This window comes from Mesoplodon bidens, assembly GCF_964165515.1.
Source record: "Mesoplodon bidens genome assembly, chromosome: 1".
Lineage (NCBI taxonomy): Eukaryota > Metazoa > Chordata > Mammalia > Artiodactyla > Ziphiidae > Mesoplodon > Mesoplodon bidens.
The window spans coordinates 184,764,880-184,782,575 of record NC_138176.1 but is presented as its reverse complement, the minus strand read 5'-3'; the positions used below and the strand labels follow the sequence as shown (position 1 = coordinate 184,782,575).

At 37.3% G+C, this 17,696-nt stretch overlaps 1 protein-coding gene across 7 annotated transcripts in view; it reads left to right on the top strand.

Annotated features, from left to right (window-relative positions):
- The window catches only part of CNOT6L (CCR4-NOT transcription complex subunit 6 like), a 119,778-nt gene extending 106,449 nt beyond the window's left edge, over nt 1-13,329 (top strand). For all 7 annotated transcript variants that reach the window (XM_081245165.1, XM_081245164.1, XM_081245160.1 and 4 more), the window contains 2 exons: nt 582-784; nt 5,987-13,329. In XM_081245165.1, coding sequence (XP_081101291.1) covers nt 582-784; nt 5,987-6,199 — 416 coding nt within the window. In that variant the 3' untranslated portion in view covers nt 6,200-13,329. The remainder of the gene's footprint in view (nt 1-581; nt 785-5,986) is intronic.
- The last annotated feature ends 4,367 nt before the right edge of the window (nt 13,330-17,696 follow it).

The following is a 17,696-nucleotide window of genomic DNA, read 5'->3' as shown; positions in this document are numbered from 1 at the left end:
TATACCTACAGCATATAATGTACTGTTTAGTGTCACTGTAGCTCAAAACAAAGAATGATGTTGCCTAGCTGAAGCTAGACATTTCAGTGTTGAAGATGCAAAATCTATTTTTATTGTCAATGATTTAAAATTTTTTTATTATGTATGCTATATTTTACATAATCCAGAAGTTGTTGATTGACTGCATAGAATGGTGAAATGCTAAAGAGATAGTGCTTTGCAGTAACATTCTAAAAATATTTAGGGTCAAGATCCTCCTAGTGAATGCCATCCTAGACCCTGGGAATCGTCTTCAGCTTGAAGAACCATTAAGAAAACTGAAGATATTTCTGGGTGATCAGGATATTTTGCTCTGGAGTAGGCAAATACACCTCAGTTTGATGGAACCATATGAAACTGCTGATATTTGATTTTTTTAGCATCAACAACCAAAAGGCAGTTTCATATGTAAAAGTAAATATTCAGTGTAATAAAACCACTCTGAACTTGGTGCATGCACCTGGCAACAGATTTTGGCCATGAAGTCTTCTATAAGGTCTAAATGCTAAATGGTAGTGTTTCTTCCTTCTTTATTCTACTAGGTGTTGTGGAATATTTAAGCAATGGAGGAGTAGCTGACAACCATAAAGACTTCAAGGAACTAAGGTACAATGAGTGTCTTATGAACTTCAGCTGCAATGGAAAGAATGGAAGCTCAGAAGGGAGAATCACACATGGCTTCCAACTGAAGAGCGCCTATGAAAATAACTTGATGCCTTACACCAATTACACCTTTGATTTCAAAGTGAGTGACAGCCTCTGGGTTGGCATAGAAATTATGTCAAATACAAACGTGACAAGAAAGATACATGTTATTTATGCTTAATAGTATAATCTTCAGGATTTTTTACATTCTCAAAATGTCTTGGCTAAGTGTGCACATAATGTAAGAACGTTTCTTAGGTTTTGTGGTGGTTATTGTTTTTTGTTTTTTTTTAATTTATTTTTATTTTTTTATTTTTTTATTAGTTTCTGCTTTATAACAAAGTGAATCAGTCATACATATACATCTGTTCCCACATCCCTTCCCTCATGCATCTCCCTCCCTCCCACCCCTCCAGGCGGTCACAAAGCACCGAGCTGATCTCCCTGTGCTCTGTGGCTGCTTCCCACTGTCTATCTACCTTACGTTTGGTGGTGTATATATGTCCATGCCTCTCTTTCGCTTTGTCACAGCTTACCCTTCCCCCTCCCCATATCCTCAAGTCCATTCTCAAGTAGGTCTGTGTCTTTATTCCCGTTTTACCCCTAGGTTCTTCATGACTTTTTTTTTTTTAATTCCATATATATGTGTTAGCATACGGTATTTGTCTCTCTCTTTCTGACTTACTTCGCTCTGTATGACAGACTCTAGGTCTATTATGGTGGTTATTGTTGACTTGAGAATTCTCTTTGAACCCTTATTTGTTCAGATTTCAAATAACCATGATAATAGCAAAAAATTCCAAAATACTTTACTATGTGTGTGCCAGGCACTGTTCAAAAGCACTTTATATTTATTAATATAGTTAATCTTCACTTGTCCATACCATCCCTAACTTTCAATAAGGATCCAAATAATAAGCAACCTGATATAGCTACATTCATCTTGAATGAATTTGTAGAGCATTCCCTCAAAATTTTCTTAGTACTTTCCATTGATATCTTATTTATCTTAAAATTTTCCAGGTTTCTTTGTGAGATGGGTTAGAGAAAGTTGTGCTTAGGGTCTATTTTATATCCATGTTGTCATACTAATCAATGCCCAGGCAGTAGATCATTCCAGCTTAGTAAAAGGACAAGAAAGATATTTTTTTTGCAAAATAAGACAAAAAAAAAGTAGAGGGCCAGTTGTACAAAACGAGTTGTTCTTTTGAAACATTGATTGGTAGTGATTTTCTGTAGTCAGTCCCTTTCCCTTTGCCAGTTTTCTAATCATTCTGCCTGTAGCTCTTCTATTGTAACTTTGTTTGACTTTCTGGCATTTCAGGCATCTATCCTAAAGTCTTATACTATCCTGAAAAAATGCAGATGTTAGAAAGTGGTTAGGAGTTAAGAATCCTAGATGGGGAATTTAATAAAATACCAAAGGAAATTTATGAATTGGGCTCTTACACATCTCTGATAACCTTTTCCCATATTCAGTGCTTGTTAGCCCCTTTCCAAGAAAGAGATAGTAGGAAGAAGAAAGGAAATTTGTGTGCTTATGTTATTGGTCAGTTTTTGTAATCAAGAAGTGGAAAAGAATTGTTTAGAAGTTGAATCTAATTTTAGTATTTTTGCTGTTAGAGTAGAAAATACTATTCAGAGTTGATTGATTTTGTTCAGATCACTCATATGCAGTAATGTGCTGGTAAATATTTAATAATCAGCTTTCTGAGAAAAAAAAGAAGCCCAAGTTTGTAGTGTTTGCTGATTTCTGTGGTACATGTACTCCCACTGTAGTAGATTTCAAGCTCCCAACGTCATACCATTGAACACAGAGTTGGGATGAAGTGCTAAGAAAGCAAGTACTAGCTGACTCTATCACACCATGGCTTCTTGTGTAAGCTTAAAGGAAAACCTCGGGACTTAATGATACACAAATTACTGTAGGTTAAATCCTATACAGTGGTATATAATACAGCTCTGCCAGCATAGCACAACCCAGAAAACCTAAAATAAAGTTCCTTAAAATAAGTGTTCAGTAATTCTACAACTCTTATTGTTCTTTTGGTTTGTGTATAGGTAAAAAGTCCAAATCATTTCTACCTTAACTAGGCTTTTATAAAGGTTACTTTTACCTTATCCACAAAGTAAATATTAGGGAAATAACGTTTAGAATATTAATCTAAGCGATCTTCCTCGATCATCTGAGTTGTTTTCAAATCTTTTGTTGATGTTTCTTCAAAAGAACTTACATGTATTAATAAGTGAATAAAAGAATCTTATTGAACCATTTATATTGTCTAAAGAAGTACAGTTAAAGAACCAAAAGTGCATGGCTCAGAGAGTGTTTGATGTTTGCATATGTAGGATAGGATGAGAAAGGGCAGAACTATAAATCCATGCGAGAGAGGCATGAATGGGGAGGATAAATACGTTGGCTGGCTGGGTAGATGGATGGGAGGGTGGAATAGGATGGAAAAGAAGGATGATCAGAGAACAAACTAAGGGCATACCTGACTAGAGAGAATTAAGCTTTTGGTCCAAGTAGCAGACAATAAACTTTTCAATTTCATACAAAGCATTTTATGGAATTAGTGCTGTGCCAATATTGAAGGCAGTTGGTAAAAAAGGATAGGTAACATCAAATGTAAAAATGTCATGTGATTAGCATTAAATACAGATCAAAGTATAGTATTCTGCCATTGTATCAATGGAGTACTGTTAAATTTTGTTTACTTGGCTTAGCATTTTTTACTTTCTTGGTTCTCGAATAAATTAGAAATGTAGAAACGTGGTATTTAGAACTCAGAGTCATTTAATCTAGAACTGATTTGGAATGACTTGAAGGGTAAGCAGTTAGGAGAATTACTTGTAGGCAAGGTATCTTAGTGAGTTTAGGTTGCCATAGCAGAATGCCATAAACTGTGTGGCTTATAAAACAACAGAAATTTATTTCTCACAGTTCTGGAGGCTTGAAGTGTAAGATCAAGTGCCATCATGGTCAGGTTCTAATGAGGGTCCTCTTCTGGGTTGCAGACAGCTGTTTTCTCATTGTATCCTCACATGGCGGAGCGAGAGCTCTCTGGGGTCTCTTTTTGTAGAGCACTAATCCCATTCATGAGGGTTCCATCTTTATGACCTAATCACCTGCCAAAAGCCCCACCCCCTTATACCATCAGGTTAGGGGTTAGGATTTCAACATAGAAATTTGGAGGGAACACAAACATTCAGTTCATAACATCAGATAAGTTGAATAAACAGCCTAATTCAAACTTGCCGCTGCTTTCACCATCACCTGCCCCCCCTCCTGCCCCATGCCAATCTAAGGGTGTGTCTGAACCATTTAATGAAAAGAGGAAGGACAGTTTTCCTATTATGTCAAGTAGTAAATCTTTCTGTTACACATTGTGAAATTTAGTGTATAATTTTCTCACATTCTTTTACAAAACAAAGCTTAGCATAATGTTACCTCATAAACTATTTTCATTGTTTTTACTTTTTTCTCATATACACTTCTATAGACTTACCTATAGACTTTACTAATATAAAGACTTTTCCCACCTTTTTATGGTCTTTTAAAAAAGAAACAGTTTGAATCAGAAAAGGTTAAGAATCGTTAGTCTATAACCTTCTTTGTGAATATGATACAGTGTACAAGTGTACCTACATATGTATAAATACTTGGGTGAGTTCAGACATGAACTTGCTAAGGATTTTGATAAGAGCTTTTACTCTGGATGTTTCAAACCAAGAAAACAGTTACAAGTGATATCTCCAGTTCTTACTTTCTGCAATGTTTAACATCTTTATTGGGGCCTATGTTTGCAAAGGATTCTCTAACTCTAGTAGCTAATGTGCATAATGATACTTTATAATAAAGTGATAAGATATAACAGGTTTTATTCAACATAACTAATTGAAAATGTTTTGTTTGTGTTTTGTTTAAAACACAAATGTTTTAAATGTGTTTGCTGAAGCAAAGGGTGGTCTCATAAAAGAAAGTAAAACCACTGAAACTCTTGTCAACCCTTTTCCTAAAATGTCACTGCAAAACTAGGCATTAGCCAAAATGAAGGGATAAAAATACATTGTGCTAATATTTCTTGACTATTTGGACTTGGAGCATTAATGGCAGAAAGTACTCCCCTGGATTCACGTAGGTTCCTTAATCTGTGGTAAAGTAAGGTTAAAGTATCTAATGTTGAATAAGGCCCTCTCCCTCAAAAGAACTGTTTCGTTGTTTTGGTCTTGGTCATGTCAAAATCAGCAAACTAAGGTAATTGTTTCTGAAATTTCACAGTATAATTTCTTTCATTGAATTCTTTTTTTTTCTTTTAATAAAGTAGCCCATTTCACTGTGATACCATTTAAAAATATTAGCTAGAACTCACTGTGTATAGTATTTATGAATAGGTATTTCCAGGTGTGGAACTCTTTCTTCATACTTGGGCTCAGGCTCTCTTGATGTGGGAAGGAAAAAATCCGACTTCACACTCTTGCATACATAACCTGGGGCAAAAAAAGCACACTAGTTTTGAAACTTACTGATCAGATAAACCGAATCATCTAGCTCTGAGAGATACAACTGAATACATAGATAGGTCTTTAGTGAATGTTTTTTGCTGAGGTACTGTTACGCAGCAAGGAATCCAGAATTTATAGTACACCAGGATTTGTGAAAATGAATATTCTAAACTTAAGAACAGATTAGAATGATTAAATGTGTGCAGTATTTTGTATATATGTATAAAATTTGGGAAAGCTGAACTAGGATTAGCAAATCTGAAAACATGCTTTACAGTGGCTTCATTCAGATGTGTTTGATTGATGTACAAATAACTGAATATCATACTAGTTACCATTAACAGAATTATTCTTGTCATAACTTTTCATTAACTTTGTATATGTTTGTATAAATATTCTGATTTTCTGTTTATTGTAACAGAGTCAGTGCAGTTTCCATATTGTTTATACTGATAAATTAGATTTCACTGACCCAAGCAAGCCAGTTCTAAAGATGCCTAGACATGATTTGGTGTGCTAGCTTCTCAGTTTGCTTACCACTTATGCACATGTGCAAGGCTTTATGATTCCACTAGGGTACTGTGTTTCCCTGTCCAGCCACCTTTATTTCATGTAATACCCATTCAAGATTTGAGCTCTATTTGACCCATTGTGAAGACAGCAGGTGTACCAGAAATACAGGTTACTCAGGTATTTGGCTTTTACAAATTATGAATTGTTCTTTTATATATCTTAAGTTTTTCTTTTATCTAAGCATATATTTTTCTTTTTTTCCCAACTCCCAATCTCTTTTCAGGGCGTGATTGACTACATTTTCTATTCCAAGACTCATATGAACGTGCTTGGTGTCCTGGGGCCTTTAGATCCTCAATGGCTGGTTGAGAACAACATCACTGGGTGTCCACACCCTCACATCCCTTCAGACCACTTCTCACTGTTAACACAACTTGAACTCCACCCTCCACTCCTGCCTCTTGTCAATGGTGTTCACTTGCCTAATCGGAGGTAGTGGAGTACTGCCCCGCAAAGACGGGGATCTGTTACTATGGACCTGTACAGTTGTAAATCAAAGTATGTAGGAGTGAAGTATGGCCATCCTTAAGCTGCTTCTTCAGGTTCCTTTCATTATGTGTTTGCTATAAGATTTTGTACAATTTTGTGCATATTGGTATCATTTGGCACTAGGGCTGGAACCAAAGTATTATCACTCTCTTTCCAAATTTTTAATTTAACATGTTTTTAAGTTGGACCTTCTTCATATTATATTAGGAGTCAGCATTCAGAATTGATAAATCACCGATTCAAGGCCCAACAACAGGGATTTGTTTTTCCAGAACAAATACTTTCTTTTGAATGGTTTCAAGTGAGCCAACCATTTTTCATTTTTGTGAAAGGCAGTTTTTAAAAACTATAAATATAAGACTTTAAGCTGAATGATGGCATGCCTTGCAGGAAACTGCCTTGAATTTCTGTTTTCCATGATAACAAACTGATTTTTGGCTCCCCAGTCATTTGCACATTAACAAAGCACTTAAATTTGCTAGATCTGTACATAAACTAGCCATAATGAGAAAAACTGAGAAATGAAAGGTGATTGCACAATATGCTTTCAAAATCAAGCATTTAACAGCACACAACAATTTGTCGGGCAAGTGCTGGTTGGTTTTTTTTATTTGTTTGTTTTGTTTTTTGAGGACTCATTCTGTATTTTGTTCCCCTATTAATTATAACCTTACTAGAAGTATTAATTCTAAGCCTGTCTCTTCAGTTTCTTTATAGGAAAACAACGGGTAATTTCTACTGCCACACATCTTGAAAATAGAATTTTGTCTATTTAGGATGCCCACAAAATTAGTGTCCAGTATTTTTTATTGTTTTCATCCACCCTTTTCTGCCTGGTTGTGCTGGAAAAAACAGATATTATATGATCTGTATCATTTTTGCTGTTATGGTCAAATGTTTAAAAAATAACTACTGAATGAAAAGGCCCTGATCAAAGTTTTAGAAGAAGAAAGCTACAAATATTCCATGTGTTTCCCAGAGTAGGTCAAGTGGTTGTTGGTTTTGGCTTTTTGAGGTGACAGTGGAAAGGATTTGGGAGAGAGAGAGAACAGGGAGTAGTTGAAAACCTTGGATCATTTTTCCTGACTCTAGTTGCCAAATGGCCATTATATGCTTTTAATCTTTGTTTCCGTTGTCTGTCAGGGTTGAATTAAGAAGCTACTGGTTTATTCCCAACTGTTGATGCTCTTTAGATATGTTAGAATCCTTTTTTCGCCCAGGAGGGGCCAGTTGAAAATCTGTGACTCAAGAGGCAGTGATTGAAATACCGTTTAAATGGGGGAAAAATTGGTTGGCTACTTGATGTTAATTATGGCACAGTAACAGGAAAAGGTTGTGTCTGTGTTTTTAAGTTTTTCTTTATTCTGCTTTTTTGCTGCTATAAGAGTTTTCTGAAATTTATATTTTAAACTTTTCATGCACTTTACTGTTTCTAGTCTCAAAATGTGATATTTTTAATAAACAAGAAACTTTCCATTATGTGAATGAAATTTTAAAAGAAAATAGCCTATATTTGTGTTTCACTAATATATAAAATACAGGTCAAATTTAAATTATTTAATTAGTTTTAAATATATACAATTTGTCTCCTCTTTCAAACCTGACATCTTAGGCTGTTTTATTAGTCTTAAATGATGCATTTCCTGTGGTCATTTTATACTAATTTCTTCCATAGTAAATTAATCAGGCTACATAATATGATATTTCCCCTGAAGGGTAATTTTAGTGTGACGAGGGAGGTGGGTTGATGTAATGTCATATATGGGATTGCATCAGAAGGGTTCTGTAAAGCCTAAACTCCCTTTTAAAAGTGCCTAGTGGTAGAGGCGTTGTTTGTCATCTATTATAATTGGAATGTTATTGTAGTTGAGTGAAGTTTGATGTAAATAAAGTATTCTTTTAAAAATGTCAAGATATCAGAATAAACAAAATAAACAAAGAAACAACCCTTAAGATGACAGATTTTCCTCAATGTGCAGGTATCCCTTCTTATATACCTCAAGCATTCAACATCTAGCCATGCAAATTGATTACATAGTACTGGAAAGTAGAATAGCATGAAAAACTTAATTTTGTGGACATTACCTTTTTTTGTAATCAGCTACTGTATGTTTTATTTTAAATCTTTTGTTTTGGGTGGGTTTTCTGCTCTGGAGGTATATGCACTAACAAAACATTTTCCTCCTATCATCTACGCATGTTAATTAGCAATGTGAGCAATATTTCTTACCATACTTCACTCCCAATATTTTTTGAGATGTTTGTATAAAATGGAATTTAAAGTTCACTTATGATTGTATATGAACCACAGAGGAGCCCATTTATTAATAAAAAACTTTTTTAATAGTTAAATGTAGAGGGAAAAATAAAAAAATTGGGAAACATTGTAAACAGCTTAAGTTTATTTTGTGTATGATTGAGGCACTCTGTTGCAGGAAGGTGTGTAATTGGGTTCTCTCTGCTTCCAAATGCACTCTTTCAAACCATTCATTATCCTGTGTATTTTTAATGTGGTTTTAGTAAATGTTGGTAGTAGCTCTGTTAAAGTAGGTAATTGTGTTATGTTTTGGGTGGCAAACACACTTGGGGCATGGTAACCCAAATTTCATGTGCACGGTTTCCCTTTAGCCCACTGCCCAAATTTCACACACCCTTCACCCTTTGTTCCCTTTGTAAAAGGAGTGGTATCTGTTTTGAGCTGCCAATTCAGATGATCAGAAATGCTGCTCTCCTCAGTATTGTCTTGTTAAAAACACATGCCATTTGGACCTTTGGCATGGAAAGCCAAAAGGAAGAGGTGAATGACATATGGTATATATTCAGTGAAAGTAAAATATTTATGCTCATGTACTTTCTGGTTCTCAGAATAAGTTAATAAGCTTTATGCCATGGGGCTGCTGCATATTTTATCTGAAGATAAGAGAAAATTTGGGCATTTTTAGATTGTGATAATATTTTTTTTAACTGTTAAATATGATTTCTGATATTTTTCTAAGAACTGGAGTGTTCTTTAAATTTATTGAAACAGTGCTGTTTGAGGAGGGGAAAACTACACTGTTTGGCATTACAACAGTCATACAGTGCATGTTGTCACCCACTCTCTCAGGCATCAGTATCCGCCTCATAGCTTTACACATTTTGATGGGGAGTCTTGCAGCATCCTCAGGACTGACATCTGGGAAAGGCTCAAATCCACTTACTGCTCCTTGCTTGTTGACTTTGTTTTAAAATATTGTGCCTGGTGTCAACTTTTAAGCAACAGCACTGCCTAAAAGCAAGCAGAGAACAGAATCCCAGCACCATTCTATAGGCAACTTTTTAGAATACAAATATAGTAAATCTGTTCAAGATTTATGATGTTTTATGTAAAAAAATTTTTGTACAACGTAGCTGAATATTTTTGTTTCATTTCTTTGATGTAAGGCGTGTGAACGTTCGTTTGAATATCACATGTTAAAGTCAGGTATGGCACAATGGGTTCTGAGACCAGCTTTTCCTCCCTCCCATTTGCCTTGTTCCGAGCTCTTTCTTTTCAAATTACTTTTCTGATATTCATAGGCAAATATTTAATTTTACTAATAAGCATCCTGTTGTGAATGTATTAAAGAAGCCACTGTGTTTTAGTGTTGTAGTTTGCAGAAATATAAAGCTTCATTTCTTATTTGTCCCTATTTGGTGTTTTAAAGTTACCTATTAAATCACAGAGAAGCAAGGGAGAAAGTTGAAAGATATCCCGAAGGCTCATATCACTTGATTCTACGGTGGGTTGTATTAGAATTGAGGATGTGACACATTAAAACTGGAACATGGGCAATCATATGGTGTTCCATTTTAAAATTGTATCTCCTAAGTATATACCATTAAATGGGTGAAAGATTAAGTTTGTATTTGCATTTCCAAGAGTTTCTAAAAATTACTAGTGCCATGTATACTTTCAAATCAAATAGCAAAGAATAGAGAAAGCACAAGGAAAAAAAAAAAGGTTAGATGTGTTCTTCGATAGAACCAGAGGCATATGGTTCTTCATTCCCAATCCAAGGCTAGATTTTCTAGCAATAAAAATTGACTGTATCCCCAGTACTTACTTCTTTGTTTCTGAGGTCTTATATTCTAAGTTTCTGAGGGATTTTAATAGCTTTGTAAAATGCACTGACTGATCAGTAGCTTCAGTCACAGAAAACGTCATCAGATTCTGATAAATTTGGCAGGCCCTGAGAATAATGGTTTCAAAGCAAGCAAAGACTTTAGTGCACATTTTCAAAATAGTACTCATATATACTTACATTTTGACAGAAATGTGAATTCTCACATTTGTAAGGTAGTCTTCCTCTTCTACCTGTCCTCCCCATTAAAAAAAAAACACCTTTCTAATGCGTAGAAGATTTGTTTAACCTTTTCCTTCTGAACTGTATCATGTTTGTAGAACTCTGTGAATTATTGGTACACATATTAACTAGGGAAATTAGAATATTTTTCTAAGCCAGGAGCTTTAAAGTTTTGAATTTGTAGACAGATGAGAACTTTTATACTTATGGTTGCTTTGAGTGATTGTAATTTTTTAACAGCATCATGATTACCAAATTTGAATTTAAACCTAAGTAAATAAGTTCATCTTAACCTGGTTTATTTACCAAAGTTGTAATCTGTTTAAGAACAGGATGCCAAGAGCATCTTGTGTTTTACAACATGATACATCTTCATTGTGTGTCACCTTAAAGCTTAAAAGAAAAAAGAAGTTTCCTATACCTATACTGCAGGGTGTTCTGAACAAGATCCACAGAAAGAAAAAGGTAGTTCTTTTCAGGAAGGTGGTAAGGGAGAACATGCATGTTTCTTGTTTTTAACCAAATGCCTTGTGTAAGTTTCTCTGTTAAATCACAAGTTCTATAAGAAATAGGGAAATACCAGGAAAAGCAAGCTTTATTAGCCTAGTTAGTAATTTCTTTTGGCATAAGTTTGTTTGGTTAGACTTGGTTATTCTTCGAACCAAAGGAAAACAAGCATGTTGAGGTTTTATTCAACAAACATTATGACATCGAAGTAATGGAATTTTAAGTAAAATAATTTTCACTTTCAAAGCATGTGAAATAAGGACATTTCTGCATATTAAATGTTAATTTTCTGTGGCAGTGGTATAAAATTTAGCATCATTGTATTGACACGAGAAATTGTGTCATCAGAAATAAATCACATTATGAAGAGTGTTTGCAAATGCCAAGTGATATGAGTCTTTTGGCACAGTAGCATTGGATATATTCAGCTTCCAGAAACTTTCAGAAGGCATAGTTTGGCGCCTACTAGTTGTTTTGTTACAACAGTCTCTCCAAATTTAGAAGATTTCCATATTTGTATGTCTGTCACTTTTAACTCGAAAGCATAAGAATCATGGTAGCCCTCTCAGAAGTGGTCCTTTCTTGCTCATTTCAGTTTTATGTTAATTTCTCATTACTGATATATGACTATGTCCTTTCAAGTTATCAATGGTTATATGTACCACGTTTGTTTAATTAGTTAACTAACTCACACAATTGGCTCAGCGTTGATGTGTCAAACAATGGCTTTGCTTCTCACTGAACAGGCTTAGTTTCCCGCTACTTGTTTAAATCTTGATGCAGTAAGTGATGCAGTAGTCTGGGTGTGTATTTATTCAGAAACTGTACTGTCCTTTCTCTGTGCTTAATTTGCTTAAAATATATTTCCTTACCTTTGAAATTCTTGAGCGGTGCTCTGCCAGGTTTTGGGGGTGTGGCTTGGATGGCTGTGTTACTGCACACTGGGTGTGGAATTGTTCAGTGTTGTGAGTGGCAAATTTCTTAAACACCAGCAGCACTGAGAAGTGCACTATGGGCATTCGTACAGTTGTCCACATGCAAGCAATTCTTTCATCTAGGAGAAGCTGAGGAGTAGGATTCGTTAGAGTACTTAGTATATTTTGAGAGGGATGAATGTTTCACCTTTGGGTTTTGTTGTCTGAGTGGAGTGGGGCGGCATGGAGGGAGGTGGGTTTTGTTTGGGGTTTTTTGGAGAGTGTGTATGTACCTTTTCTCTCTGAAAGGGCCAGGGTGTTGGTCAAATTCACCGTGGATTAATTTATATTTTTTTCTATTGTGATTTCTTTCAACCATAAAACAAGTGCCAACTAATTGTCCATGAGATGACTGACTCTTCCACTCAGTTTACCATTTGAATAGGGAAGGGCTCATTTATTTTAATTTCTTGGCATTAACTTAATCTCCATTGTTTTGCATACATTTGAGTCATTCTGTGGCCTCTAAAGTGTTTTTGTAACTAATTTAATGGTTGGAAAGCAAAGCACATGAGTTTAAAACTGAGCAAGAAGTTTTGGTAATTTTTTTCCTTGCAAACTTGGTAGTTTCTGTTGATGCTATTCCAAAACAGATTCTACTGTTTTAGGTTATGTATTTACTTTGCTTTTGTCCTAAGAAAAAGCCAAGCCCTAAATCAATTTGTTATTGTGTTCTAATAATCAGTTTAAAATCTGAGATGTTCTTTCTTTTTTTTAAATCAGAAGATTTAATGAAGTGCCATGTAATTGTAGGTTACTAGTGTTTAATGTTTGATAGACTGGTTCTGTGGTGTTCTAATCATTTAACACTCTGTCATCCCCGGAGAAAGTGGTTCTACTCTTACGGAACACATTCTCTCTGACAAAATCACCAGCTGCTTTATTTTTCTATTTATTACGGTTAAACAGTTGATGAGATCTGTATCTTGACCAAACTGCTCAGCTGAGATGTTTTTCACAATAGACACTGTACAAAATATGCGTGCAAAAGGACACAGTTGGGTGGTAGTATTTTTTCATTAATGTGAACATTGACTAAACAAAGCAGTCCTGCCTTTTAAATCTTGTGGCAGCTCAGGAGGGAGGTGCTTAAGAACCTTAACTACTATGTCAGATGACAAAATACTTTTTTTCCATTTTGGAGATTGGGTACTGCTCACACATGATGTATAGGGCTAAATATATGCTTGTTTCCTCGCACCTGTGTACTTCCCCTTCTCTCCCTCCCGTTCCTTCCCCTGTAGGCAATAAATGGCCATTTTGCAACTGCATACCTTTGTCTTGGTTTTTTACTCTTTATGTGTGCAGTTTAAGGGTCTGCTTTAAGGTCAGCATATCTCTTCTAAAGTGAAGTTGGGAGCCAAGGTCAGGCAAAAATTTCAAATTCATACTACATTTTTTTTTTTCCTGGTGAAAACTACTTAACACTTTGTTTAGAATAGATTTGGAAGATAGTCATAGTTATGAGACTTGCTTTGGCTGAAGAAATCTGAGCAGAGGGCCATGTGTCACTTCTGAGTGGGGCTCTAAGAGCCAGTGTGCAATTTGTCATATTCCCTTTTCTTGCCTTAATGATCATAGAAACGTATGTTGAGATCAAACCTCTCATCCTAGATCCTTGAGTAATGATGAACAGAGCTCCCCTGCTGAACTACATAGGACATGTAGTGTGAGTGAAAAACAACCGCCAAATCTCAGTGTCTTAATTCAGTAAACGTTTGTTATTACAGCAAAATCTAGCCGGTACTGACTGATAGACAACCATCAGACAGATCTGCCGAGTTACCAGTATTGACCAATCTCTTGGCAGGTGAACCTGCGAAGACTTAGAGTAAATTCATTCAACAGACATTTAAGTATCTGCTATGAACAAGATGGACAGGTTCCCCATCCTCCAAGAATTCACTTTCCAAATCCTCTTTTATTTATGGTTAAGGAGAAAATAGTGAAGTGTTTTAGTTAAAGGTATCTTAAATCTTAGAATCTTGGAAGAGGAGCGGGAAAGGCACACAGTGAAATAATTAGGAATTCTGAAAACTATGTTTAGGGATATTCAGTAGGAAAATGATATTAACACATGGTGTGATTGGGACCAGATTATTTTTGAATGAATAATTCAATATTATTATTGAGTGAAACATAATAATAAACTGAATTGCCCAGTTTAACAAGTGTTTAGGGAAGATACTGACAGATTATTTTGGAACAGATTGCTAAGAACATCAAATCTCTAGGCTGAAAGCTCAGTGCCTACTGATTTGTCTTTTCTACTAAGGACCCATTGTGAGCCTGTCACTGACCCTGAGGACCATCTCTTTACAGAGGCCTTGATGTTGGCCAGCATTTTGGAAGTCCTCCAAAAGTAGAATCACTCATCTCTGAAGTGGATCTTGAAGGGACCAGGTTTCAGGATACTGCCTTACTAAGAAGACACACAGGGCAATCAAGACATTCACCAGGTGACCTTGCATTCCACCATGTGATCTTGGGCAAAACACATCCTCATTGGTAAAATGAATATAAGAAACTAAATCCCATGAAATGGTTCTCTCAAAAAGCAGACACCAAGACAAGGGCTTGCAGGCAGGGGGTTTATTTGAAGAAGTGATCCCAAGAAAACAGAGTAGGGCACTAGGAAGAATGAAACAGGGAAGGAGGGAAAGCCAAGTCAAGGATGCACTGTTGAGCTAATCCTCTGTGGGCAACTGGGGCGTAAACCTGCCACTGACCCTCTGAAGAGCTGAATGGAATGCACCTCAAAATTGTCTTCATGAGGGGTAGAAGAGGAGAGGATTTGTTTTGGAGTCCTATCTCCCATGAGGCAAGGGTTGCTCCATGGGTGTTAATTCCTTTTCCTATCCATGTTTGTACACCTATCAAATCCACTAAGCAGGTTCCTGCAGGTATCCCATACAATAATAGTGGAGAAATGGGGTGGGAGATGGTGCAGAAAGCGAGAAACATTTGGTGGAGCTGAGGCTACAATTAATATATGATTAATGTCATCCTCCCTCTTCCATCATGCATTCCACATCTAGCTTTGCACCACCACATCAGTAGTCTAGGTTGCTTCCCTAACGTTGGGTGACCCAGACCTTCATCCCAACAAGATGTATTATGCTTGTTGGGCCATTGGTAAACAGTCTGCTAACCCATCCCTGGGCATGAAATTACCAAGAGCCGCCCAGTGAATCCCGTGGATTCCAGACATGCTTCTTCCTGCCTCCCATTTTGTAGTAGTAGCACCCGTACTTTCTCATGGCAGTATAGTGAACCTTTAACACTAGCATGGTGAGCCCCACATGGCCCCTTCGTGGGGGCAACCTACATCCAGTGCCTGGGCAGTGTGGGCGTGAAGGCCTGGTCTCAGTCCACACCTCAGCAACTCTGAAGGGCCAACCCACCAGATGTTCAGAGTTCCCCATGGTGCCTCTGTTGAGACTTCACTGTAAACCAACTTCTCCCTTGGTCCAGTTCTAATTCCTTTCACGGGGTGTGATTCTGAGAGCACTTCCTAAAGTAATAAGTTTCCTGAACACTAATCTCCGTCTCAGAGTATGCTTCCCAAGGAACAGGACCTGCCACACCAAGTTTTAAGGAGTCATGCCAGAAGCATATTAGGACTGCCTCCAGGACTCCCTGCTAAGACTTTAAATTTTGAATCACTAGAGAGTGCCACTGTGTCAATAAATTGTTTCTTATGTACTCTTACTGAGGTCTCTCTGGCCCAGTGCTTTCAAAATCCACTTCCACATGTTTCTCCAGTTCCTGGTCATAATGTTAGCCCAGGTCTTATAATTCTTTGGGAAAGTTGTTTTCTTTTGGTGTATTCCTCTGCACAGGCTGTGCTGTGATGTTTCCAGGGAGAAGGGCACCAACCCTTTACATTTTCTGGAGGTCACTTCAGCCCGAGGGGGAGGGGCTTGCAACAATGAGGGGAGGTGCAACAGCACTGGCTGCCTCTTACTTTGTTTGCACCTTTGTGTTTTGTTTATTTTTTAACATCTTTATTGGAGTATAATTGCTTTACAGTGTTGTGTTAGTTTCTGCTGTATAACAAAGTGAATCAGATATACGTATACATATATCCCTATGTCTCCTCCCTCTTGCTTCTCCCTTCCACCCTCCCTATCCCACCCCTCTAGGTGGTCACAAAGCACCCAGCTGATCTCCCTGTGTTTGCACCTTTGTGATCAGAGGCAGCAGTTGGCAGTCAGAGCACAGATCCCCAATATTTGGAGAACTGGGTTCTGTTTGCTCACCCTGCCTCCTGCAAGCTGTGTGCTGGCTGCTCCAGGAACAGGTGCACAGCTGCCTGCCATGTGACTGGGGGTGGGGTAGCTGCTACTATGCTAAGAGCTGACACTGACCAAAATTAATCCCGATTTACCTTCCAAGCCTTCCCCTGGAAGTTTCAAGTCTTCAGTAGACTCCAGAGTTCTCAGATAGATTGTGCCAGTGTAATTGTTGTCTAGGTGGGGAGGCAGATTCCTGGTGCTTTCTACTCTACCATCTTCCTAGAACCCTTCTTCATGTCTAACCATTTTTAGTGTCAATACAAGCACAACCTAATGCTGCTATGTAACAGGACGCCAGTGTCCTTTGCACGAATATGCTCCTGTCACAGATGTATTTCTTAATACTTTGACAAAAGAATGTCTTCTGGACCCTTCAAGGTGAGGGTATAGTTGGGAGCGGCTAAGCAGTTTGTACATTTTGAACCTGTTCCAGAGTCTCATCTCTAGGATTCTCCAGATGCCTTTGCCTATGCCTGTGCTACCCACTGTGGTAGCCACTAGCCTCATGTGGTTGTTGAGCACTTGAAATGATAGTTTAAAAAAAATATTAGATTAAAATATGGATCCTAGAAAGCTAGGAATTACATATGTGGCTCATATTTGTGTCTGATAGTTCTTCAATGTGCCAAACACGTTCTGCCATCTTTGCCTCACATGTTTTTGGCATTATTTTACTAATCTAACAGGGTTAGTCCCACCCCCTGGTGCTTCAATCAACACATTTAATCCTGAATCCCAGGCAGGTGTACCCATTTCAATACGTTCACACTGATTCAGTCTTCTGAATTTCATTCTTCTGAATAGTGTTAGAATATATTCTGCTGTGGTCTGAATGATCATGTCACCTAGAACTCATACGTTTAAATCTTAACCCGCAAAGTTCGTGATATTAGGAGGTGGCGCCTTTGGAAGGGGCTTAAGCCATGAAGTTGGATGCCTCATGAATGGGATTAGTGCGTTATAAAAGAGGCTCCAGAGAGGTCCTTTGTCTCTTCACCATGTGACAACACAGCAAGAATGTGCCATCTATGAACTAGGAAGAGGGCCCTCACCAGAAGGTGACCACACTGGTTCCTTGATCTTGTTTTTGTTTGTTTGTCTTTTTAGGCCACACCACGTGGCTTGCAGGATGTTAGTTCCCTGACCAGGGGTCGATCTCGTGTTCCCTGCAGTGGAAGCATGGAGGCCCAACCACTGGATGACCAGGGAAGTCCCTGGTACCTTGATCTTGGATTTCCAGTCTCCAGAACTGTCAGAAATTTCTGTAGTTTATAAGCTACCAGTCTGTGGTATTTTGTTATAGCAGCCTGAATGGACTAAGACATATTCCTATACATGTT